This window comes from Astyanax mexicanus, chromosome 1, assembly GCF_023375975.1.
Source record: "Astyanax mexicanus isolate ESR-SI-001 chromosome 1, AstMex3_surface, whole genome shotgun sequence".
Taxonomy (NCBI): Eukaryota; Metazoa; Chordata; class Actinopteri; order Characiformes; family Acestrorhamphidae; genus Astyanax; species Astyanax mexicanus.
The window spans coordinates 132,911,176-132,938,560 of NC_064408.1; the positions used below are offsets into that span (position 1 = coordinate 132,911,176).

The 27,385-nt window shown below is 38.4% G+C and overlaps 1 protein-coding gene across 5 annotated transcripts in view; it reads left to right on the forward strand.

Annotated features, from left to right (window-relative positions):
• Positions 1-1,416: 1,416 nt before the first annotated feature.
• Positions 1,417-27,385, forward strand: part of LOC125784871 (protein NLRC3-like) — a 60,229-nt gene continuing 34,260 nt past the window's right edge. The window contains exons 1-4 of one of the 5 annotated variants that reach the window (XM_049468925.1): positions 5,526-5,588; positions 7,465-9,223; positions 10,070-10,243; positions 14,222-14,547. In XM_049468925.1, the coding sequence (XP_049324882.1) occupies positions 5,546-5,588; positions 7,465-9,223; positions 10,070-10,243; positions 14,222-14,414 (2,169 nt within the window). In that variant the 5' untranslated portion in view covers positions 5,526-5,545 and the 3' untranslated portion in view covers positions 14,415-14,547. Of the gene's footprint in view, positions 1,528-1,963; positions 2,025-5,525; positions 5,589-7,464; positions 9,224-10,069; positions 10,244-14,221; positions 14,548-27,385 lie in introns of those variants that run through there. The other 4 variants (XM_049468928.1, XM_049468914.1, XM_049468932.1 and 1 more) reach the window with 4 other exon arrangements.

Here is a 27,385-nt window from a genome sequence, read left to right on the forward strand (position 1 = left end):
AAATTCTTTCACAGCATCTGAGGGAAAACTGCATTGTGGGAATGAGTCTGGATGAAGAGAACATTGTGAAACTTTACTGATGCTCCACTCATCAGTTCTTCCCTGATAAAAATGCAGCAAATCTGAAATGTGGCCACCAGGGGCGGCACTGGTCTAACAATAACTACCAGAACACAGAACACTGAACATTCATTCATTCATTGGTTCATTCATTTATCTTTAGTTTTCTGCAAAAGTTTGAGGACCCCTGGTTTAACTCTGTTTATCTCTATTTCTATTTAAAAAAATACATATTTGTTATAACAACATATTCTGGATATATGTAATTATACGTTTATGACAAAAATACGTATAAAAATGTGTATCGGTACATATATTATAAATAAGTTTTAGGATTTATTTTCATATTGTAATATATGTGGAATTCATACAAATGTTAGGCATATATACTTGATCATATATAAAAGTTTATTAAAATCTTATAAACAGCAGTGGGCAGATTTCTATCCCAGCATGCACTGCTGTCTCTCTCTGAAGCTTTCTGCTGCAGTTATTGGGTCATGTCCTTGTCCTGTCCCTTTGTCATCTTCCATGTTTTCCTCTCCTTTGTTTTTTGTCAGAGCACATGACCCCCCATGTCTCTGCATGTTCAGTTTTAGCTCCGCCCCCTCATCAGCAGTCTCAGCTGTTTCCTGTTCTCCATTTGTGTATTTAAAGCCCCTGTGTTTTAGTGTTAGGTTGTGTGGTCTTGTTTTCTGTAGTGTTGGTTTTTTCAGTGGTAATTCTAGTAGTCTGTTCTTGTATCTTGTTTTGAGTTTTGGTTTCGCATCCTCCGTGCTGCAGTTCTGACATATTGTTGTATTTACTTTTGTAATGTTGAGTTATGACTCTTACTAACTAGTAATCGAGGTTTGGTGTGTGTGATGAGTTGGTTTCATCTAGTAGTTTTTAGCTCTGTAAGTTTTACAATTATCCATAAAAGAGCATTTTAATTAATAAACATGTCTCTCTGTGTATTTTACTAACTTTATATATGTTATATTTAAAAAAGGATTAAGGTTTAGAGAAGTTCTCTTTGGAAATTCTATTTAAATGTATTTGATGCACCAAATAATTTCTAAGTAGCACAAATAAAAGAAAAAGAACACTCTATGGGCTGGACACAGTTTTCAAATAAATTATATATAGATATCATAATGTATGTGTGTGAAGTGCAGGGGTATGTATAGTGTGTGAAACAGGTCAATATTCAAGTCAGTATTCAGGTGATTGTGGTCGGGGAGGTGTCATGTGATGTGTCATATGAGGGACTGAATGGGTGATGTCTTAATGTGGTGCATTCTGGGTATTGGAGTCCGGGTCTGCACTGAAGCTTATCTTTAAAAGCTGAAGAAGTTTTATATGGAAAGTTTATGGTCAGAATGATCTAAAAGCTAAATTCTATCCTCTGTTCCAGATCTAAAAGTACAGGAGTTTAGAAGCTGAGGACTAAAAGCTCATGGACTGATACAGCTCTGCTCACAGCAGGTAAGATCATTTCATTTAATTACACTCTTTATTTTTACTCTTTCTCTCTGGATTCTACAGGATACATGAACAATGTCTTTTAATATGAACTTTCTGATCTTTATTTTTAACACTCCTCTGCTACAGTTTCAATATGTACAGTTAATATTATCCTAAACTGGAGAATTATTTTATTAAAATGTAATGAAAATTACTGTACTGTGTGATTTCTTTGTGTTTCTTTATGTTGTTTGTTTGACCTAATTCTCCTCAAACTCCCACTTCACTCCTGACCATCACTGATCCAGTAAAGCTTCTTAAAGAAGGAGCGGTTGGTGTTTTGTAGATGTTACTAATAACATTAAAACATGGGTTCTGTCCTCCTTCAGAAATCCAGGAACTTCTACATCTTTACCAGAAATCCTCCACTAAACCTGAATCTACTGTTATTCTACAGGAGCAGTCCTACAGGATGGAAGGTGATCCACAAGTGTTGGAGGACGATCCAGATCAAAAAGGTGATGTAGCAGATGCTCCTCCCCCATTTTCTTTCCTTTCTCTTTCTTTCTTGGACAAGATCATCCATTTTTAACTAATGTCTTATATAGTTTCTTATATTTAGATAAAATAAATAAATACTAATGAACAAATATTGGAAATCATAAGGTAACATGAATTAAGTTTTCTCTAGCGCTTCTTCCAGGTCCACTCTCACACATTTTGTCTAAAACATGAAAAGAAAAGTGTTTTTAAAGAAATTTGCTGACAGAGAATAATTGATTGGTAGGTGGGTAGTAACATGCTACGTTTACTTAATTACATTATATTTTTTAACACTTTTACTTGAGTATATTTGTGATGTCGGAAATCTTTTACTCCATTATATTCACCTTTGTTCCTCACGTTACACATTACAACTATAAGTAATGAGTCATTTTTAATTCAATGCACATTTTCTGTTGCTTAATTCAAACACATCTCTGAAAGCATCCTTCAGGACCTTGTACAAGTCCGTTCACCAGGAGCAACATCTGTCCTGGGCTGAACGATTTTTAATGAGCCCCGAACCCGAATGCAATGTTTAGAGAAAAGACACCTAGTTTTCCTCACGTTTACATCGTCCTCTTGTTATAACGCATAGTTCTAAGTGCTCTTCACACATCAGAGTTTACAGATCCGTCCCACATCACTCCCTACACCCTGCACTAAATCTACTCTCTGGAGAGGTCAACAACACACAGTGCTAAAGGTCACAGGGTTTTTAACAGTCATGGGTTTACAGCCCCACCCCCTGGTTCACTAAACACTGCAAGAAATTTGATACAAAAAATTCTGTCCATCTGTAATTTCAGAACGACAGCAGTATTTATAGTAATAAAGCTGCAGATTAACAGTATAACATTATTGAATTAACTATGTTAGACTAATTACAGCTTATTGTTGTCAGCAGGGCCAGGAACCACGAGAGACAAGTGCTGATTAGAAAACACAGGTTTATTATAAACACAGATCCAAAGCATCATACTAGAACGTAGTCAGTACACGGTAAAACATGCAGGTTAAACAGGGAAAGGCAAGATAGTAGTCAGAGGAGGAAACAAGGTCAGTAACAAAAATCCACAACAAAACCAGAGGGCTAGGCAAGAGAGAAAACTAAGAGCAGAAAAGGGTCGATAACAAGAATTCAAGAAAGTCAGGAAAACGCGTCATAACAGTGCTAGAAAACTAGTTAATACTCGGCGAGGAACAAAGGGAACAGAGGGCTATTTATACAGGTGCAAACAGGTGTGGGAAATGTGTAATCAGAATGTGAGAAAGGCTGAACGCTGCAGAGTCACGTGTTCAGCCGAGTCATTGTAGTCCATGGGCTGAGATTGCTGGGAAATGTAGTCTTTGGGGGGGACAATTGTCCTGAATAGGCAGACTGACAAAGTCAGGACTGACAATTATTCAGTTATTTAACAAAATAATCTTACTGATAAATATATCGACTCATCGTTTTGATAACTAGTAGCCAGCAAATACATCATATAAATCTCTTTGGGAAAGAAAAGAAACTCACTACTTGAATCGTTTTGTTAATCAATATTTTCTTACTTTTACTGAGGTGATAATTCAAATGAGCAGTTTTACTTCTACTTAAATAAAGATTATTTTGAAGTAACAGCACTTTTACATAAGTTCTGCCTTTGGCTACTACTCCACCTTTGGTTGATTCTGATTTTTGACTGTGGAAATTTTGATACACTTGGAACTCAGACTTTTGCTTTCATGTGAACACAGATCAAACCAGTCCTGTCCAGAACACCACAACCCAGAACCCCACAGCTCCCAGTGAACTGGTCCAGACCACCACAACCCAGAACCCCACAGCTCCCAGTGAACTGGTCCAGAACACCACAACCCAGAACCCCACAGCTCCCAGTGAACTGGTCCAGAACACCACAACCCAGAACCCCACAGCTCCCAGTGAACTGGTCCAGAACACCACAACCCAGAACCCCACAGCTCCCAGTGAACTGGTCCAGAACACCACAACCCAGAACCCCACAGCTCCCAGTGAACTGGTCCAGAACACCACAACCCAGAACCCCACAGCTCAGACTGGAGGGAATGTCATTGCACCTGTTCTACAAGGAAATGTGTTTCATGGCTCAGTTCATTTTCACTCTGTAGCTGAATCTCAGCATGAAGGTAAATGAAAAATAAAAAAGAAGAAAAGATAAAAAAACTTAACTGTCTTTATCAGACACTGATTGTACACAAATGCCATTTTTAGTTTCTGTATAATTTTATCACACTGAGGTCACAGTTTTATTAATATCTGTGTGATAAAAAAAATAGAATTATCATAAAGATGCAAAGCATATGAACCCTTAAACACATGCACTACTGTAGAGAGACAGAACTAATTTAACTCTTAACTTTACTCATTTCAGAGTAATACCAAGACTTTATTAATACAAGACCACACACATACACCTATCAGCCATTACATTAAAACCACTGCTAGATAAACTGAGTAACACTGATGAACTGGTTCCATTCAGTAACACAAAAATGAAAGTGTGTTAAAGAAAGTTTAAACTATATTAGATTTAACACCCTTTTCTCTTTAAAGTCAGTCTTTAGTGTGTGTGTGTAATGGAGAATGGAGGTAGTGCAGTTGAACACAATAGACAGTGAACACCAGTTGATGTGCATAAAGTGAGGATAACTGATGTCAGCCAAACAAAGTGGAAATAGAGTTATATAATTATTTAAATTCAGCAGTGCAAAATATATGTAAACAGTAGATGAATGAACTACTAGTGCAAAATAGGGTAGAACTATAAAAATAGTGTTATAGGCATCAGCAAGTCTGAGAGTGTGACCATAGATGGGGGTGTGTCCATGGTGTGGCCAGAGTTGCCAGAATGAAAAAGTGTCACAGAGTCTTCAGTTTGCTGTGCTGAGAGGAGTTGAACAGTCTTATGGCCTGAGGGACAAATTAATATGCATTATTAATCTAAGACATGCAGCTTCTCCATCAGCAGCCAGAATCTGAGAGAGAGAGAGAGCACAGTACCTAATGCTGTTTCTACATCAGCAGCCAGAGTCTGAGAGAGAGAGAGAGAGAGAGAGAGAGAGCACAGTACCTAATGCTGTTTCTACATCAGCAGCCAGAGTCTGAGAGAGAGAGAGAGCACAGTACCTAATGCTGTTTCTACATCAGCAGCCAGAGTCTGAGAGAGAGAGAGTACAGTACCTAATGCTGTTTCTACATCAGCAGCCGGAGTCTGAGAGAGAGAGAGAGTACAGTAGGTCATGCTGCTTCTCCATCAGCAGCCAGAGTCTGAGAGAGAGAGAGTACAGTAGGTCATGCTGCTTCTCCATCAGCAGCCGGAGTCTGAGAGCGAGTAGAGTAGGTTGTCCTGTTTCTATTTTAGTAATAAAGAATAGAGCTCAGTTCAGTGTTTTTGTGCTTGAATTATCTGATATTGTTTCTTATTCTGTACTGCTGTGCTCTCTCTCAGGTGGAGCAGGTGGAGGACAGGTAATGAGTGAGAGTTCAGCAGCCTCTTCTACTACACTGACTGCAGGTAAACTCATTAAATAATCGCTGTTATTCTGTGTTAATACATGAACATTATCAATGACCATGAAACATTAGCAATTAACACTGTGGTCTTCACAATATACTGAGTCTCTATAGTGATATACACTTTCACTTTGCATTTGGGGTGTAATGCAGTTTGTGAATTATCATTACATGCAAAAGATTAGCCACATTTTAATAATATAATTTTGATTGTATTAAACCTTAATCTCTTTTTCATAACATAAAAATACAAAAATATGCATTTACATTATAAAATCAATGTTTGGGCGTTTTGCAAAAATCTCAGCCTGTATCATTCCAGGTTGTATTTTAATTTTTATTTCGATTTTTTTGCTGGTTGTGTTATAAAGTTTTAGTTTTTCTTTATCTGTCCACAAAACAATTTACCCAATTTCCTAAAATGAATTGGGCCTAAAATTGTGAAATGTGAAGGCAGCTTTGTAGAACTTCAACTGACATTTGGGCATAAGTTACTTTCTTTCATTGTTTAATTCATTTAGAAAATTGTTGAGAGGGGCCCATGTTTTCAAATATTAGTACAAACCATAATTTATGAGGCTTGGAAATTGAATTCAGATGATTTGCATATGAGTGTGTGTTTAGCCCAAATCTTTACTCTTTACTCTTTAATCTGATCAGGCAATGGGACGAGCAGATGGAGGTGAGACTTCTTAGTTATAAGACGTTTCATTTGAGATTGTTTGCAGATTTTCTGCTGATAAAAATTTGAGCTATGTAGCTGCCTGGTAAAGGTATAGATTTACTGCTGCTAGAGATAGTGTGCTGGTGACCACTACTGCTTGGCTGGTATTGTGTTTTTAGGCTAATATGCCAAACCCTAGCTCACTTTACTGAACTTTTTTTACTGCTGGTAGTTCTGTAACTCTGTGTTCTGGTATAATATTAATATTAGAATTTTGTTGTATATTTTTCATTTTTGAGTGAACAGTATAGCAATCTCATATCAACAATTGCTGGCAGTTTCCACAGATAACAAGCTAGGTGGATAGTGAAAGTGAAACTGAGGGAGAAGATGGAGAAAAAAACACGTATTTTCTCCTCTGGCTCAGAACACTGTTGTTAAAAAAAAATTGTGCCAAACGTACAGTATAACATGTTGAAAATACTCTTAAAGTCTATTTCAAAGACTGAAGTCTGATACTCTTTCACATCTGAAGGCACTGAATGTACGGCAATTGAAAATATTCAGCCGAAATATTTCTCATGGTAATTCTGTTTTCCTCTGCTGCATTATACGATCTAAGTTTATTGTTATTATGTGTGTGTGTGTATTTGTTGTAAATAATCATTCAAATAATAAATACAAAATCTTTACCTATAACTCGACACTATGTGAGCATGCTTTGACAAGATAGCATGACAAGATGGTGGTAATTTATTAGGAAATGTTGAACAATGTGGCACAAAGAGACTGCATATACCAAACGATTATTTTGATTTATACTTATATTCGTCTGCAATTGTAAAACATTCTGCGTTAAGGTATTATATTTGTTGCACAGGCTACATTACAGGTTTAAAGTTTTTTATCCTGTCATGATAAACAGATTAAGAATTAAACAGTGTTCATAAGAATTGTTTTTATGTTTGAATAGCTTTAAATGAGCTTTACATTACAAAATGTGTAAATACAGGTGCTCAAGGGTGCTCATAATTTTGAAGACTTACAGTATTATAAAGTATTTCAGAACATTGTCTTTTAGTTGAGATGTTATTGAGAAACAATTGATACTGACATCGGTGTTTTTTACATTTCAATTTTTTTTCTTCAAATTGTTTGTTTACTAATGTAAAATAAAAACTGATTAAAAGCACTTTCTCTTCTCTGTCAAAAGATGAACAACACTGCATCAAGTTGAAGGACACTCTGAAATTGAACTATGAGCGTTTAATTGGGAGCTCACAGACAGGTCATCAGGAGTTCCTGGAAGATATCTACACTGATCTCGTTATAGTGCAGAATAAAAGTGGAGGAGTCATTAATGAGCATGAAGTGATGCAAATAGAGATGTCTCCCAATAAAGCTGGCAGTGAGGAAGAGTGTATAAAATGCTGTGATATTTTTAAAGTCCAGCCGGGTACAGGTCGACGGAACAGAAAAGTGATGACAATGGGAATTGCAGGAGTCGGGAAAACTGTGTCCGTCAACAAATTCATACTGGACTGGGCAGAAGGAAAGGAGAACCAGGACATTCAGTACATTTTCCCTCTGCCCTTCCGTGAACTTAATCTGAAGAAAGAGAAGGAGTTCAGTTTGATTGGACTACTGAATAACTGCTTTTTCTCCTCAAAGCCTGCACTGAAGTCTCTTCCAGAAGAAGATGGTAAAGTGCTGTTTATTTTTGATGGGCTGGATGAGTATCGTTACCCACTGGAGTTTAAAGATGGAAAGGAAGTAAAAGATGTGAATAAGACGAGTACAGTAGGCTCACTGATCACAAATCTCATCAACAGAAATTTGCTTTCCTTTTCTCTAGTCTGGGTAACTTGTCGACCAGCAGCAGCGCATCTGATTCCCCAGCAATACATCAATCTGGTGACAGAAGTACGAGGATTTAATGATGAACAGAAGAAGGAGTACTTCACCAAATACTGCAAAACAGAGGATGTAGCAGAGAAAATAAGTTCACACATAAAGAAGTTAAAGAGTCTCCACATCATGTGTCAAATCCCAGTCTTCTGCTGGATCTCTGCCACTGTGCTTCAGCCACTGATGGATAAAGAGAGTGAGAAGAACATCCCCACAACCCTGACAGAAATGTACATGAGCTTCCTACTGCAGCAGAAAAACCTGATGAAGGAGAAATACAGTCAGAAGACTGACCCTGAGCGCATCATTCTGAAGCTCGGTGAACTGGCCTTGAGTAATCTTGAGAGTGGAGAGCTGAACTTCTATGAGGATAATCTTAAGGAATGTGGGATTGATGTTACTGATGGTACAGTGTTCTCAGGAATGTGTACACAGATTTTCAGCCAGCAGAAGGGAATTTCTGAGAGGAACATTTTCAGCTTTGTGCATCTGAGTGTTCAGGAAAGCCTTGCGGCTGTATATGTGCATCACTCCCACTGCAATAAGAAGAAGAATGTTTTCAAAAAGAAAGTTTTCAACAAACTTTTGTGGATTAATAAGAAGATAACAGATCTCCATAAGAGTGCAGTGGACAGAGCTTTGCAGAGTGAAAATGGACACCTGGACCTTTTCCTCCGCTTCCTCCTCGGCCTCTCTGTGGAGGACAGTCAGAAGGTTCTGACCGAACTTCTGCCAAACCTGAAGATTAAAGCAGAGAGCGTTAGCAACACAGCTGTCTACATTAAGGAGAAACTAAAAGAGGAAATGCACTCTGAAAGAAGCCTGAATCTCCTCCACTGCCTGAGTGAACTGAAGGACAACTCACTCACAGCTGAAATCCAGAACTTCCTGAACTCAGGAACTCTCTCAAAACAGGAACTCTCATCCCCACAGTGGTCAGCTCTGATCTTTGTGCTGATGATGTCAGAGGAGACTCAGGAGAAGTTTGAACTGAAGAAATACAGTGCGTCAGAAGAAGGACTGAGGAGATTACTGCCTGTGGTGAAAAACACGCAGCGAGCTCTGTAAGTACTATTTTTTGTTAATAGATATTATTATATTATTCAGTATGATCTCTCTACATATCATTATATTTAAACATTTTTAAAATAAAATTAACTAAAAATTTTAGAGCATAAAAATTCATAACAGCAGATATACAAAGTGTAATAAAAATTATATTGAATCTGACATACCTCTATTAAAGGATATACAGAGTATCCCCAGAGGGATCTCGCTGACGAGGGATACATTTTCAAGGGATACATGATTGTTTTAAGTTTTAAAATCTTATTAGACTAGGTACACTATCCTACAAATATAATAAATAATATTCAAAGGTAGTGGTAGTAATAGTTGCAATAGTATAAATATTTGCACTGATAATTAAATTGACTAATTGGAAATTTGCCAAGAAGATGACTAATGTGTTGAGCTCATATGCTAATGAGTACAGTTACAAATAAGTTATTTTTTACTATCAAAGTTACTGATCAGGAAATAAAGTCAAAGTCAGGACTGTAAGTGGAAGTGGAAGCAAAAAACAATATAAAATCCAACAACATATTAGTACTCTATCTTGAGTACTGTATCCTATATGTTCCAGAAGAATTAATATGACTTTATAGTTGTAAATCTTATTTCTCTTATATTTCTATTAAAGAAATATTGAATTAACTTAGAGTTACTGTATTAAATATGATAAACTATTAATAATTGCTTACATAAGCAGATTATCATTGATTTAAGAAGATAATTAAATAAATAAACACTAGTCTTCAGAAGAACACTGTATTTCACAATGTAATTCTGTTTCAAGCAGACCTTTCCCACTGAGCTTGTTATAAAATCAGTTGCTCCTTGTCTTGCAGACTAGCTTCATGTAATCTTGGAGTAAGGTCATGTGAAAGTCTGAAATCAGTGCTAAAACTGGAAAACTCCTCCCTGATAGAACTGGACCTCAGTAACAATAACCTGGAGGATTCAGGAGTGGAGCTGCTCTCTGCTGGACTGAAGAGTTCACACTGTAAACTGCAGACTCTCAGGTCAGTTGGTTCTTTTTAAAATAATAAATGTGAAGATATGTGTATTCACAGCAAACAGACCTAATTAAGCTTTTAGGAGGTCAGTTTACACCAACCATTTAAAAGTGATCTTTTTGTTGGATACTAAGTCTTTTTTCACTTATGTACACAATAATGAGAATCTTTTAGAAACATAATGGTAACACTTTACTTGGATGGTCCATTTGATGATGCTCAACTGACATTCAACTAACATTCAACGGCATGTCTAATAAATGCAACTAAACTGAAAGGTGAAGGTAAATGATTCTCTATTGAATGTCAACATCCAACTCTTACCCAAACTCTAATCTTAACATTTTAGCATTGGGTTTAGAGTTAGATTAAAAGGTTAGGTTAGGGTTAAGGTTAGGGATAGGTGTAGGGTTAGATTTTAGGGTTGATTAAGGGTTAAGGTTAGGGTTAGGTGTAGGGTTATGTTCTATTTTTAATTATTTACATTCAACATAGGTTTAAGTTGCAGTTAATAGACATTCAGTTGAATGTTAGTTGAATGTCAGTTAAGCCTCAACAAAGCCATCAAATGGACCATCCAAGTAAAGTGTTACCAAAATCATTGATGAAACTGTAAATGCTCCCAATTAAATTCAATTTACATCTACTCTGTAGCAATTGTTAAAATAGATAAATATAGATAAAATAAAAAATAATACAAGAAGAACACAATAAAATAGAATAGAACAAAATAGATATCAAGATAAATACACAAAAATATGGAGAGTAGCCAGGTAGAAGCAACATGAAGTCCAGAGTGCAAGTTTGCTGTAGCAGCATGATAATGTGAATAAAGAGCAGTTGTTTTGCACTTGATGCTCCGCAGCCTCCTGCCTAAGGGGAGCGGGACAGGAAGTGCATGTGCTGGGTGGGTGGGATCCTTCCTGATGCAGGTGGCTCTTTTTTACATCTGGAGGTGTAGATGTCCCTGGTGCTGGGGAAGGCTGACTCCAACATCAGCCAGTGCTGAGGATTATGGAGAGGGAGGAGATGTTGTGAATCCTCACAGACTGCGGCCTGTTGGTCAGGAAGTCTAGGACCCAGTTGCACAGGGAAGAGCTCAGTCCAAGTGAGGAGAGTTTGGTTATCAGTGTCTGAGGAATCATGGTGTTGAAAGCAGATGTGAAGTCCACAAAGAGCATACAGACGTAGAATTCCTTCTTCTCCAGGTGGGTGAGGGCAGTGTGGACCACGGAGGAAATGACATCCTCTGTGGATCGGTTCTTCCTGTATGCGTACTGGTGTGGATCCACAGTGACGGTGGCTTTGATGTGGGTCTGAAACAGTCTTTCAAAACACTTTGTGACTATCGGAGTGAGGGCTACTGGCCGGAAGTCATTCAGACCATTCACTGCGGAGCTCTTGGGGACCGGGATGATGTTAGTAGTCTTCAAGCAAGTAGGGACAGCTGCCTGGATGAGGTAGGCGTTGAGATGTCTGCCAGGACGTCCGAGAGCTGGTCGGCACAGTCTCTTAGCACCCGTCTGGTGTTGTTGTCCTCCTTACTTCTGCTGGTGTCATGCTGAGGGGCTTTTGTGAGTCACGTGTGTGTCTGGTGCTGGTACTATACTACTATAGTAGTAGTAGTAGAAGTGATAAGCTTTGTTTGGCAATACACTAAAAGGATTATTAAAATGTTGACCTGATATCCTAATAAAAAAAGTTTTTCTTCCAAATTGACCACTGTTCAAGATCAGTAAATAAATAAAGATATGGTCCTATCTGATCAACAAGCATTAATATGACCATTGATTTTATTTAATATACCATTTTTTTCTTAAACATTATTTACTATAAGAAAGTAACAGTTTTAACCACAAAGTCTCATAGCACAACATAATTAATAATTGATCATTAACCCCAGAATATTGTAAATTTTACATTCTAAATATAAAAAATCTTGTGTAATAAGTAATTGTTTGTTTATAGTTTGTGTTAGGGAAAATAATAGGTTACCACTGGTCCTAAAAAGATGTTGATAAATATTAATGCTACATTATTTGTAAACTATTCCAGCTGAAAAGAACTGAAATGCAAACACAAAAAAACATTCAAAACAAATTTACAATTTATTTATATAAACCTGCATTAAATGGTAAACATATTTACTTCTAACTAAAATTGATTATTGTGGATTTCCATGCTTGTTTTGTCTGTAGACTGTGTTTCTGCATTTATATGTTTTAAAGCTAAACACGGTGATTGCGATGGTTGAAATGGACATCTCATACAGATTTCTTTTGTTTTTGCTTTTATGTCATACTTAAATTTTTCACATTATCAAACAAACTTTAACATTAGACATATAATCTCAGTAAATATATAAAACACTGTCGCGCCCACCACTGAAACTGTGCTATTCTCACCCACACTCAGTTATACCTGTGACTTCCAGTCACTAGACTACATGACCTAGAACGCACCAGCCTGTGACTCTCACGTGACCCCTTCAGGCAGTCACTGAGTACTAGCACCTGTGGAGCCAGGTATAAAAGACTGCTTTGAACTCAGCTTCAGTGCTGAGCATTGTTTTGGTTCGTCCAGCATTACAACATGTTTCTCTTTGCCTTTGTTTGTATCCTTGAGTATTACCGTTTTTACGGGTACCCCGACTCAGATTTTTGCCTGCCCTTTGTCTGTGTACCAAAGCCTGGACTGTTTATTGTGACCCTGGTATGTTTTCTCCTGTTGGCTCCTGGGGGCTGTTCCACGAAGCGAGCTTAAAAAAAAATTGAGTAAGCCTTGCTTGAGTTAGCCACACAAGGTTAAATGTGCAATTCCTTTTGGTTAGTTAAACTACATATTTTAGTGTATATTATTATATTATAAATTTACTGCATGAAATATTTTAGCAACCAGAAAGAAAACAGCTATTGCTGATACTGGTGGTGGCCCTACTCTTTTAATAGCCTACATTTTTGCTAATTTATATCACCTGTAAGAAAATATTGGTAAGATAGTTGTCTGTATCCATTCCCTTTTTTGCATCATTAAGTTAACCAAACATATTATTTGTATTTAGCAAATATGATCACATATATGAATTGATATCATGTGTAAAAACACTTGAATGAATCTGAACAAGAATTATGGGATAACAAATATACTTAAAAGTAACTTACTCTAAATTACCAGGCATCATTAATACGAATAAAAGTGTTTTCGTGATATAGAGTTGATGCAAATTTATCTTTGTGGAAAATAACTGCAATTAAATGCTGTATTTCATTTTACACTAACCTGAAGATTGAACCAATAAATTGCAATGTGCAGACACATTTAAAATACAGTACAATACTCAATTAAATGTATACAAACCGATAAACCTGTGGCGGAACCTTGTTCCTTGATTTGTTTCCCACCCGCAAGGCTATGACATCACACAGCTCATCCAATAGAAGTTCTGCAGCTATACTAAGCGTCAACTCTAGCCTGGTACAGAGCAGGTTTGTACAAACGTATATGTTGCTGTAGTAACTGAACATGGCTTAGTTCGAGCCTCTTTCGTGGAACCAAAATTTGATCAAAATGAGCCAGGCTCGTCTTAAAAAGCCTGGCTTACTGAGTTAGCTTACTTCATGGAACAGCCCCCTGTTCTCTGGTAGTGACCCTGCCTGTTCTGACTACTCTCTGTATTACTCATTTTGTTAATAAAGCCTTGATTTCTGCCCCACTATGACAAACCCTTTTTAAACTAGTTCATTTATTAACAAAAAAAATCTCCAGACCAGTCCAACCCTTTGTGAAAAAGTATTTACCCCCCATGAGTTACCTGTAATTAGTTACATTTTTTAGAAACCTGGGCTCATTTTCATTACTAACCACCACCAGGCCTGTAGAGTCAAGAAATCCCTTAAACAGATCCTGTCTGACAACATGAAGCAGACAAAAGATCTCTTATGTCTATTCTTAAGTAAAATCTGCTGTGCTTTCCTCATTTTGTAGACTATCTTCATGTAATCTTGGAGAAAAGACATGTAAAAATCTGGGATCAGATTTGAAGCTGGACATCTTCTCCATAACAGATCTGGACCTCAGTAACAATGACCTGCAGGATTCAGGAGTGGAGCTGCTTTCTGCTGGACTGAGGAGTTCACAATGTAAGCTGCAGATTCTCAGGTCAGTTGTTTCATTTTAAAATTATAAATGTGAAGAAATATTAATCGCTTTACCAAGATTTTTATCTATAAAAACACCAGGACTGTATTGAAAAATGTAAATAATCTACATTGTCTGCTATTAATATGGGTTGATGCAGATGCATTGTGTGCTGGAATGATTACATGGATTGTTGTGGGGAATCTCCGCCAGATGTGGCCGCAACCATGACACCTCTCCTTTACCAGCTTGAGTATCTCCTTCTCTCACCTCCCTAGCTCCCTGTGGGTGTTCTTTCTTCGCACCATTTCTCCAAATCTCTCCTTGCCTTCTTCGTAAATGATGTTACCGAAGAGGTTCAGCTTGGTGCTTGCACTGCCTTGTAGAGATTTTTTAAGGATGATGTGCAGATCTTGATCAAGACTTCTCCATGCCACTTTGTCATTGGCTTTGGGCCACTTGACCTTGGGTTGTCAGATCGGTCTCTCACTTCTTACTTGTGTCGGGGGTTCTCTGCTAGGGGTCTCTTCCTGATGCTCATTCTGTGGGGTGGGCACTAGGTGTTGTCTGTGCTCCTGCTGCTGGGAAAGGCGCTCTTCTTCTCCCTGGTCATCTGCAAGATTGGAAACAGCAGCACTTTGGTGCTCAACCGAGCTCTGTCTCCTGCTTGTCTGATCTGCTGGCACAGTGCAAGATTGATACCATGTTGTCCGTCCTGTTTGTTCTATCTTCCATCCCGCCTCTCGGTGGACCTTTGAGCAGTTTTTCTTTATTTGTGCTCGTAGTCGATTAGGGTGTTCATCTTGAAGTGGGCTTGTGGAGAGGGTAACTAGCCCGTCCACACCCAGTGCAGTCTTTCCTGCTTCCAGTCAGTCTTCCCTGACCGCCTCTAGTCTTTCCTGGATGCCAACTGACCTGTTTGCAGTGGTCACTGGAGTTTCAGCAAAACTAGATATAAGCACAGGTAAGGGCTACCTGCAGGGCATTTCCGCCTGACACACCTCCGACAGTGCCAAAGGGGGGTAGTTTCAGGGTCATCGGCCGGGAGCCACCCTTCATTGATGTTTCGCTCCATTAATCCCGGAACATCTCACGGAGGTGGAGCAACCACGGTATCCCTGCCGCCCCTGCAGCTACCCCTAGGACCCCTGTTTCCCCTACGACGTGTCCTTCCTTCTCAGCCACAGCCAGAAGCTGGCTCTTTCCGCCTCCTCTACCAAGTCCTTGGATGCCTTCTTCAGCTTTGGCCCTTTCACTCCTACGTTACTCAAGAGGCGCTGGATGGATGTTCCGATAAACCCCCTGCAGCCAACCTCCACAGGGCAGATAACGATCGACCAACCTGCCTCTCGACACTCAGCTGCCAGCTTGGTGTATTTCTCCTTCTTCCTTTCGAATGCTGCCTCCATTCCTCCCTCCCAAGGGACCGTGAGCTCTGCCAGGATCACTGTTTTGACTGAAGGGGACCACAGGATGATGTCTGGTCTCAGAGAGGTCGTGGTTATCTCTGGAGGGTCCACTCTTAAGCTTCAGTCACATCCAGGTGTTAACAGTGATCTTCTCTCCCTCTGGGTGATGTTCTGAGCCCCTCTCCCTTTTCCAACAAAATGGATCAGCTTTCGTGCTGTTGAAAGGTGGTCTTTGGCTGCTTCCAGCCGTCGTACCTCAAGGACTTCTGCCAGCTTCAGCAGGACCTGATCATGTGGCCACCTGTACCAACCCTGAGCCAGAGCTGTCTTGCAACTGGACAGGATGTGCTGAAGACTTGGGTTTGGGGCATTGCACAGATGACAGTTTTCCTCGGAGCCGTACCACCGACTCAGATTGCTGGGGCTGGGAAGGGTGTCGTAGGTGGCCCGAGTGACCTTGTACAGCTCTTCCTCACTCCTGACAATTTCTTCAATTACCAGGTCTTTTCTCTTCATTCTTGTAGCTTTTGACCAAAACTTAGGGGGAGCTGATCCCCACCCCAAGCTAGCTCTCCCTGACTGTGTCCTGCCAACAATCTCTCTGTGCATCAACCTGCTGATGGCGTGGTCAACAGCCTCTTCAGCCTTCCACTTAATTGGAAAACTTAATTGCCTACCCCTGGTTTATGGCTTTACAGAGCCAGCATGCCTGCCATAGCACTGATTACTACTACAGGTTTATGAGTCAGGGTCAGTTAAGCAGCTGCACATGGCTAAGTCTGAGTTTTACACATCTGAGCATTTTTAATAGTCAACACCATATCAAATCTCTAAACAGACAATAAACCAGCTGTAACTCACCTTTATTCTGGAGGAGAAAAAAAACATCTGGTATGCCCCTCAGTCCAGTAGCAGCACCCTGAACCCCCCACAGCTATCACAGAGAGATATTTTCATATTACTACGTTAAACTACTAATTTACACTGCTGACATCCTCATTCATGATCATTTAAATAAATGCTCAAATTATTCATGTTTATGTAGAGTATTACATATGTATACTTTTTAGAATCTGTAATGCTTCTAATAATATGCATTTTAATTTTTGGGTTAATATAGGTACATCAGACTATCAAAATGTCCTGCGAAATCAAAAAGTCTAAAAGTGCACCTGTCAGATGCAGTATTTGATCAGAAGCCTCACCAGTAGTATACAAACATGATTGTATTTTTAGTGATGTATATGATACTTAGGACTTTAAATTTATTTAATCCTAATAAAGAAAAACCTTTAGCAGTCCTCCATTTCCTCAGTATAATCTGGTGAGTGTAAAATGGATCAGATTGTGGAACTGGAGCTGTAAGAACCAACCAAGGTGATTTGGATGCAAATGCAGGCAGGCTTTATTAATCCAAAAACGTAAGATAAAATCGTAATCCAAAAATACAGGCAAAGTTCAAAACCAGGAGTAAATCACAAGGCAAAATCGTGGTCTAAGACAGGCAAGGATCAAAAAACAGAAATAACAAATCACAGAAGTAAATCGCTCGATAAGAAACTAGTGTGTCAATATCTCGCAACTAGACTCAGTAATTGTCCCAGTATATATGAAGAGTTTGGTTCCAAAACGCTATAAATTAATTTTTTTAATTTGAGTGAAAAAGGGTTTTCTTTAGCGAGAAAGTGGTAGGCTGAAAACCACCGTTTTCTGTTTCAAACTATCAAATACCATACTAAGGTTAAAATAACACAACAAAATCAAATCAAGATTTTAATATTTAAAGATTTATTTTTAAAAATAATTCGTTTTTTCGCAAAACGCAATAAATCCATGCCAAGTTTTTTTTTCAAAATGTCTTATATATCCTTTGGCATCAATAGATTTTTTTTACTGAAAATGTGCAAAATACAATAATAAATAACAGTAAATTGTACATCTGAATCTAAAAACACAAATTTTAAAACATTTCTTTTCGATGAAGTGCAAAATTTCATTAACGAACAAGACATTAAGACAATAAAATCCCCAAAATCACGTTAAATTCATGTGCTGTAGTGTAGTGTAGTGTGTTGTAGTATAGTGCATATTGTGTGTGTGTGTGTGAACTGCAGATGCAGCCGGCATTTTCCCCCTCCTGAATGCATCATTTTCTTTACCTTTTCACGTACACGAGACTCTTTTGATGGCTTTCTCTTTTTTTCAATAACTGCTGCACGAACAGGCTCCTCTATACCATCAAAACCGCTCATTTTCGCGGACTTTGAGAGTGAAAAACGAAAGTGAAAGTAGGCTACACGAAATGCCGGCCGGCTCAACAGGGCGCGTGCTATGATGTTTACATTAGATAGCTCGTGGAATGCTGCCCTGTGATTGGATGAGTGGAGACGTGGCGTTCTGCGGGAAATCAAGACTGGCGTTTGTCGCGTTTTGGAAAGAAAGAGAGAAAACAGGGCAGTATTACACGGCGGATGTGGCGTTTTGATGAAAATTGAATATTGGCTTTTCAAGAGTGGTCACATAACATTCAGATTCTGGCTCTAACTCATTTTTTTTTTAAATGGCGTTTATCGTGTTTTGGAATCAAACTCTTCATATAGTCCTAGTAATAAACTGATGTCCGACAGGTGTGTGGGAGGGGCGGAGTCAGCTTATTAGTACTCCGCTGAGGCTGATCTTAAAGGTGCAGGTGTGACAGGAGCTTTTTGTTTATAAGTGAGTGTTTTTTTATATCACGATAGTATAATACGTGTTTTAACTCATTCTTCTAGCAATAATCTGGTCATTTAATTCATATCTTTATAACTGCACTGTCCATGTCACGTCCTGGTCCTGTTCTGTTTCTGTCCTCCTTTCTGTGTTCGTGTTTATCCCTGTTTTTTTACCTCTCTCTGTGTCTGTCATTTGTCCTCTACTCCTGTGCCGTCCTCCACGTGCTTAAGTGTTTTCCCCCAGTGCCTCCTCCTTCAGTCTTTCCACCTGTGTCTCGTTTGTAGCTCTGCGCCCTGGTTACCTGTCGTCAGGTGTTTCCTGTGGTCCCTCTGTATGTATAGTCCGTGTGTTTCCGTTCTTTTTGTGGGTTCTTGTACATTTATAGGTTTTTAAAGTTTTTGCAATTTTCCGAACTGACTGACCTTCATTTCTTGAAGTAATGATGGACACTCATTTTTATTTAGTTAGCTGATTGGTTCTTGCCATAATATGAATTTTAACAGTTGTCCAATAGGGCTGTCGGCTGTGTAGTAACCTGACTTCTGCACAACACAACTGATGGTCCCAACCCCATTGATAAAGCAAGAAATTCCACTAATTAACCCTAATAAAGCACACCTGAAAACCATTTCAGGTGACTACCTCTTGAAGCTCAGAAGCAATAATCAGAGCAAAGGGTGGCTATTTTGAAGAAACTACAATATAAAACATGTTTTCAGTTATTTCACCTTTTTTGTTAAGTACATAACTCCACATGTGTTCATTCGTCGTTTTGATGCCTTCAGTGAGAATATACAATGTAAATATTCATGAAAATGAAGAAAACGCAATGAAAGAGAAGGGGTGTCCAAACTTTTGGCCTGTACTTCCTAAATCAATCATCTGAACAGACATGTAATATGTACTAAGGTTAAGACCTAATTATGTAGTAATCAGTAGCCATTTAATAACCAGCAGCTGCATTTATAAGACAAGTAAGGGGTTCCTGTGGCATTTTAATGTTTAAACTGAAAATTTTATTTATTTTTAAGGAGACTGTCCTTAGAGAAAACTTTACTTTTTTCATTCATTAGAAAAGAGAAAGAGTACAATTTCTGAGAGCTTAAGTATTCTTGCTAATTGCTTTCCAGTGCCACCAATTAAAACCCACACCACGCTAACTGCCCTTGGTCCAACCTCCGGGACAAACCATTCCATGCTCAAAGTGGGAGGGGGTCTTCACAGTAGTTTAGCTAGTTTATGATTATTGTTAAGCTTTGTACTAACAATATTTTTTGTTGGAAGGTTAAACCAGAACACTGCCAATCACTGATTGTTTGCTGTATTTTATACTTTGAGATTGTTGGATGTTCTAATAAACCTAAAATGGATTATTAATAAAATAAGACTCATTTTCAGCCATTTCTTATTGTTACATTATCATAAATGCTATGGATTTACTTTATAATAAAAAAAAACTTTCATTATGCCTATTCTTAAGTAAAATCTGCTGTGCTTTCCTCATTTTGTAGACTAGCTTCATGTAATCTTGGAGAAAAGACATGTGAAAGTCTGGGATCAGTTTTGAAGCTGGAAAACGTCTCCATAAAGGAAATAGATCTCAGTAACAATGACCTGCAGGATTCAGGAGTGGAGCTGCTTTCTGCTGGACTGAGGAGTTTACACTGTAAACTGCAGATTCTCAGGTTAGTTGGTTCATTATAAAATGATAAATGTGAAGAAATATTCAGTGCTTTACCAAGATCTTTATCTATAAAATATACACCAGGACCGTATTGAAAAGTGTACATAATCTACATCGTCCGCTATTAATATGGGTTGATGCAGATTTTTTTGTCAGATTTTGTCGTGCTGGAACGATTACATGGATTGTTGTGTGGAATCTCTGTGGAGGGTTTATGGCAGGGGTCGGCAAAAGGCGGCCCTCGGGCCAAATGTGGCCCGCAAGCATGACAAATCTGGCACATGAGGCTGTATGAACTTTTTCCTTTCTCTCTGCCGCACTCGGCTTGACTTCAGTTTCTGCCCGTTTTGGGTTCCCTATCTCCTTAAGGGTGGTTCTTCCTGGCTGCATCCCAATTCAGTAGTCGGGGCAGTGGTAGTTTATTATACAATATTATAATTCACAGGCAACATTGAAACAATTTCAGGCGAGAGGAACTCAAACCAAATTATTACAATGTGCCTGTACTCCGTCAATAACACTTCTGTTTCCAAAGTTTAAGAGGTGCATACTGGTATGGTGTGGGTTTCATGACATGATAATCTGTGTTCCTAGAGAGTAGAGTATATCAGACATTAAATACATTTGAACGTGTGATTTATCAATGGAAATTTTACAATTACTTTTTTATTTTAATTAGGATTTCTGAATGTATTTTTTACATTGAGATGCTATTTTTTCTTAGAGATTCAGCTATTATAGTGTTAATCATGTTACTCGTATCTCTCAGTCTGCCACTGTCACTCTTTCTCTCTCTGTTAATAACTTACTTTAATTTTCTTTCTCTCTAGATTATCTGGGTGTATGATCACAGAAAAAGGCTGTTCTTCTCTGTCTTCAGCTCTGAGTTCAAACCCCTCCCACCTGAAAGAGCTGCATCTGACCTACAACCACCCAGGAGAGTCTGGAGAGAAGCTGCTTTCTGCCAGACTGGAGGATCCACACTGCTCACTGGAGACACTCAGGTATGAAGAAGTACTCAGGGGGAAGATTGCTGCAGATGTTAGATAGAGTGATGAGGGTCAGTTAGAGATAAAAGAAGAGTGATCAACTGTTTAGAGAGTCCAGTGTTACCCTTTGTTAGAATGAGCTACATTTTCTCAGTTAAATTAATATAGTTTTAATAATAAAGTGCACAGTGCATATACATATGTGGTGTATTCAGCCTTTTGTTGTGGATTTTGTATTTTAAACTGAAATAATATTTTAAGCTGAAAGCAAATCATATTATCCAGCTTCAGATCAACACAGGAATAATAATAATCCAAGTTCAGGATCAGAGTTTGCCCATAGACAGAACGTAAAGATTAGAGTTCTGGACTACAGATTTCGTAGCGTGATGAACCCTCAATGTACGTTATTCATAAATCACAGTGTTTCAGGTGTTAATAAAATGGATTGAGCTCATCAGAGTTTAGAGTAAAGTGAAGTCCACATGTTTGTTGGTTAAAAGTTGAACAGTCCATGTTTCCTTTGTAGCTGGATCTTTATGGTTCAGCCTTTACTTCTTCACCTGTTCTAAACAGAGACCCTATAATTCTCCCTCACGCCCCTTGGAGGCTGGGAATAAAAGAAGAAGCTAAAGTGTGACAGCATATTGAATCTGTTATTAGATATTAAAATTTAAATCTGAGGCTCTGGTTTCCTCTAATTGTGTTAATGGTGTTATAAAGGAGTGGGTGTTTCTTCTTAAGGATTAACGTTAATTATTGTGTATCAGGAAAATCCAGAACTTCATATTCCTTCACCATGTTCACTAATATAAACCCAGAGAGAGAAACTCTGCATTTCACTCTCACACCCTGCTGATCTGTGTGTGTCTGTGTGTGTGTGTGTGTGTGTGTGTGTGTCTGTGTGTGTGTGTGTCTGTGTGTGTGTGTGTGTGTGTTTAGAATGGAACATGGAGGCGAAATAAGAATCAAACCTGGATTAAAGAAATGTAAGTTTTCTCTCACACACACACAACACTCACACACACACACACACACTACACTCACACACACACTACACACACACACTACACTCACACACACTACACTCACACACACACAACACTCACACACACACTACACACACACACAACACTCACACACACACTACACACACACACTACACTCACACACACACACACTACACTCACACACTACACTCAAACACACACACTATACGTACATTACATTACATTTCACTTTTAAATGATGGAATCAGCAAAAGCTCATCCTCTTCTAAAACTGTACAATGAGAGAGAGAATGAGTGAGAATGAGCTTCAGCTGCATCTGTCGCTGTTCAAACACAACAAACCATTCAAACGTGCAGTGTGAGTTATCCACAACGCTCTCCATTAAAATAATCACACAGTGTACGGTAGAGTTAAGATCAGACCCAAAGATTCCAGCCCGACCCATAAACTGTCATTATGAACCCGAGCCTGATTTAAACCCCACATTTCTTCATGAGTAAAAAGTTAAAACTGAGCGTTTTAAAAACTTTTTCAGGCTTTTTAAATGAGCGAAATCTGTTCAGAATTATGTAAATTAACATTACAACACTGAAGAAGCAAAGACCTATTATTAAATAACAATATTTATTAATAACATACACACACTACACACTACACACTACACACACTACACACTCACATACACACACTCACATACACACACTCACATACACACACTACACACACTACACACTCACATACACACACTACACACAGTACACACTCACATACACACACTCACATACACACACTACACACTCACACACACTACACACTCACATAAACACACTACACACTCACATACACACACTACACACTACACACTCACATACACACAGTACACACAGTACACACTCACATACACACACACATACACACTACACACAGTACACACAGTACACACTCACATACACACACTACACACACTACACACAGTACACACAGTACACACTCACATACACACACTACACACTCACATACACACACTACACACTCACATACACACACTACACACTCACATACACACACTACACACTCACATACACACACTACACACACTACACACTCACATACACACATTACACACACTACACACACTACACACTCACATACACACACTACACACAGTACACACTCACATACACACACTACACACACTACACACAGTACACACACTACACACTCATATACACACACTACACACACTACACACAGTACACACACTACACACTCACATACACACACTACACACTCACATACACACAGTACACACACTACACAGTACACACTCACATACACACAGTACACACTCACATACACACAGTACACACACTACACACTCACATACACACAGTACACACACTACACACTCACATACACACAGTACACACTCACATACACACAGTACACACTAGGGCTGCACGATATATCGTTTAAGCATCAACATAGCGATGTGCGCATGTGCAATAGTCACATGGCGGGATCTGTGATGTCACGTAAGGCAATAAAAACTCATGTTGCAGTGTTTTGATTCTTGACACAAGAAGTAGATACACAGCGTTCTGAGTGAACAGCGCCGCCTCTGGCTGCTGCTGAAAAAGGCGGGGGGATTGATGGTGAGGGGAGGTGGAGGGGGAGGGGGAGGGGGTGTAAACACGAGGTAACCGCAGGGTTCATACGGTCATGAAACCTGGAAAAGTCACGGAATTTGAAAACAGCAAATCTGAGCGGAGCTTCAGCTGCTGCACTGTAACTGTAATTCACTCAGTGAGAGAAACATGCTGATTTAATGCTGTCCGGCTTCATTCAGACTAAAGAAAGGCAGAGACGCGAGGACCCCAACTGCAGAAATGGGATATTTGTAACGTTACACAGGAGAAGCAGCACGGAGCTAGCTAGCGTTAGCTAACTAAACACGCCCCGGTGTTTACCTCCGGGAACAGCATGGTTACCCTGCAGCGCTAAAGCGCAGAAATCTCTCTGTTCCTTTAAACTGTGATACAGACTGTCCGGATTTAACTTCTCCAAAACACAGCGAGACCCCGCGCGCCCGCCGCTGCCTATAGCACTGAGACTGAGAGATATCAGAGGTGTGTTTGAAGGAGGGTTATCTTATTCAGTGTAGATCAGTTTCCATCGTGTACATTAAAAAATAAATGTTCAAATTAAAAGGAAATGACTAGTTCTGTTTTAGTTTCTGTTACAACATAACCTGAGAGCTCGATGCAACAGTGTAGTTTTCTTTACTAATATTTTAGAGTGGCTCTAAAAGTAAGTGACATTTGATTACTTTTGCTTCATTCTACTAATTGATAAGTGAGGTTTTATATTAAACGTATTACATGTTAAATAGTTCAATAGAAAAAAAAAATCTCTGTGACCAAAAAAATCTGCTTTAATATTTTATTTTTGTGCCCATTTTAAAAGGAAAAATAAATAAATTATTAGCTGGTTGCTTCTAATAGTGATTATTATACTGTAAACTGTTCAGTTCTCCTGGTGTTGGAATCAGCTCAGAGTTAACTCAGTTGTACACAATAGAGCTCTCAGGATTTAACACACATTTTATTATAGAAAATTGTCAGCATTGCTGAAAGAAATGTTTTTTTATTTAAATACATTTTAAGTAAGATATAGGCCTACTATAATCAGTTTTGACATTTTTAGTTTTATTGTTCATGTCTGCACTGATATTTTAAAGACGGTCATGGAAACTGTTGGGTTTTTTGTTTTCCTTCTTTCCAACAGTAGGTATCTCAAAAACTAGTCTTTACCAAACAAAAAGTAAGCAGACTTCAGGAACAAAGAGATGCAGGCTTTATTGCAGTGAGCACGTAACCCCTGACCGTCTGTTACCAACTAACTCGTCTCCTCGGACCTACATATCAGTGGGCTTAGTCTGTTGGTTTTACTGTCACTCTTGTGAGGGTGTCAATGATGTTCAGGTCCACACCCCAATGTAGTGCTGTTGACGTGTTGTGCAGGTACACATGAACTTTAATCAGGATGGCAATAACTTTCCTGGTTACATGATAATGTAATCTAATTGTAAACATTATGACTAGATTTTTATAGAAATCTATTATGGCATGGTTAAAAATCAGCTTTTAGAATGTGTACCTATTGTATCCTCTACCCTTCTAGTCTCAATTTAGTGTTAAAGCCAATTTCTTCACCTGTAAGACGACGAGGGCCTCTATAATAGACCAACCCCATTTTATCAGGACTGTTGAGAGGGGGACTTATGAGGAAGGTATCTTTATTTTAAGATCTGATTCTTATAAAATGTGTAAATGTTCCTAGAGGGATGTGATGAAAGGCTAAGCCCCTTAATGATAATTTTCACTTGCAGGTACCAAATGCTTTGAACTCTGCAATGAAATAATGTACATTGTTACAGGTATTCAAGAAGTAATGTAGTTTTACATGTATTTAGTTTGGAATAGTGTACATCTACCTGCATTACTATTTAAATCACTGAAGTCAATTCTTGGGACAGCATTAACCTTATTTTTTTAAAGACTGTGAGTCCTATAATGTTTATTGTGATAAACAAATAATTTAATGTGGAAACTAGCTAGTTTGACCACTCTTAACTATGACTAGGTCACTAACTTCTGAGACTCGGAGTGTGTAAGTGTGTGTCTAAGGGTGTGTGTGAGTGAATGTGTTCTTGATTGTGTATGAGTGTGTGTGTGTGAGTGTGTGTGTCGTTCGTTATTGACCCCCCCTTTTCTTAATCTAAATGCTTAATGACCCCGTGGTGATGGGTAACACTATTTTTATATATTAAAAATGCTCTTGCATATGTGTGTGGTTTATCAAGATATTTCAATACTGAATAAAGCAGTATGACTACTCTGATTATGTGTGTATGCACACCGAAAAGGATCTTTTCTATGATTTGTTGTTTTCATACTATGCCTCACTAGAGTCTTCAATCCTTACAAAATATGCGATTACGATGGATCTACTGTGCTCTCACCAACCATATTGTGGTTAGTTAGTATACAGCAGATATTCAGGGTAGTCATGTTCATAGTTTGCATAATATTCCAATACCAAATGAATTCTTAATTGTATGATCTTCAAAGTAAAAACAAATGTCCACGTGGCATATAATGGGATTACATAAATAGCAACAGCATGAATAAATCGATTTGTTAAAACACTTTAATTTAAGTCAATTACCCTATCAGATCATCATGTGGGCAATTAGAACCATATATGACCTGTCTGTAGATTGTGCTCTGTGAGTGTTTTAACACCCAGTTTACAATACATAATCATTCATCATGGTTAGTAACTGTAAATTAAGACTTGGTTAATGAACCCACTGGCACCCCAATTTAGAACTGTATTCTACTTGTATTGCTATGCTTCTCGTACATTTATATACATACATATTTTTATCTGTTTTTTTAAGGCCAAACTTATTCCTTTTTAGTTTAATTTCAGTTTCTTTTGATTGGATTTGCATTTTTACCTGGGTTTTCTAGATTTATCCTGATCATATTCCCTTACTTTATATTAACTTCTTATCTTCTTCTGTTCACAATATTAATTCTTCATTTTATGCTTATTTTCCCTTAATGGTTTTAGGTACTTATTTTCTTCTGTTGTTGCACTCAAGATGGTAAATTCATTACCGTAACTTCCAGAGATCTCATATGTCAGTAGAGTGACCGAATGTGTTCGGAATCGCTCATTCTCGATTATCAGCGGCCGCCTATTGTTTGATCCTGACGTATGAGAAATCCCTAGAAGATCACTGGTCTCTTGTACACCCTCAAGTGTTGATCATTTTTTTAAAGATATTTATGGACACTCAACACCAAACCTTATGAGTCAATACTAGTTCAATTTAAATAAACTGTCTTAAAGGCAACTGTTGAATTAAGCTCAACTTAGTCTTTATTCGATGAGCATGAGTTGAATAGTTTATTTCTATATCTTTTCATTTTATTTTAATTAACACCTATCTATAGCCTATTCATTTATCTATTGTCTTCTTATATCATTTTGGTTGGCTGTTATAAACATGGAAGACTGAGGTTTTGAGCACGTTGGACTAAAACCTCTCGCAGACAGAGAACAGGTAACATAAATAAACACACAGCTGACAACTGAACAGGAGGTGGCCAGCCCCTTTCACAATCAAGCACAT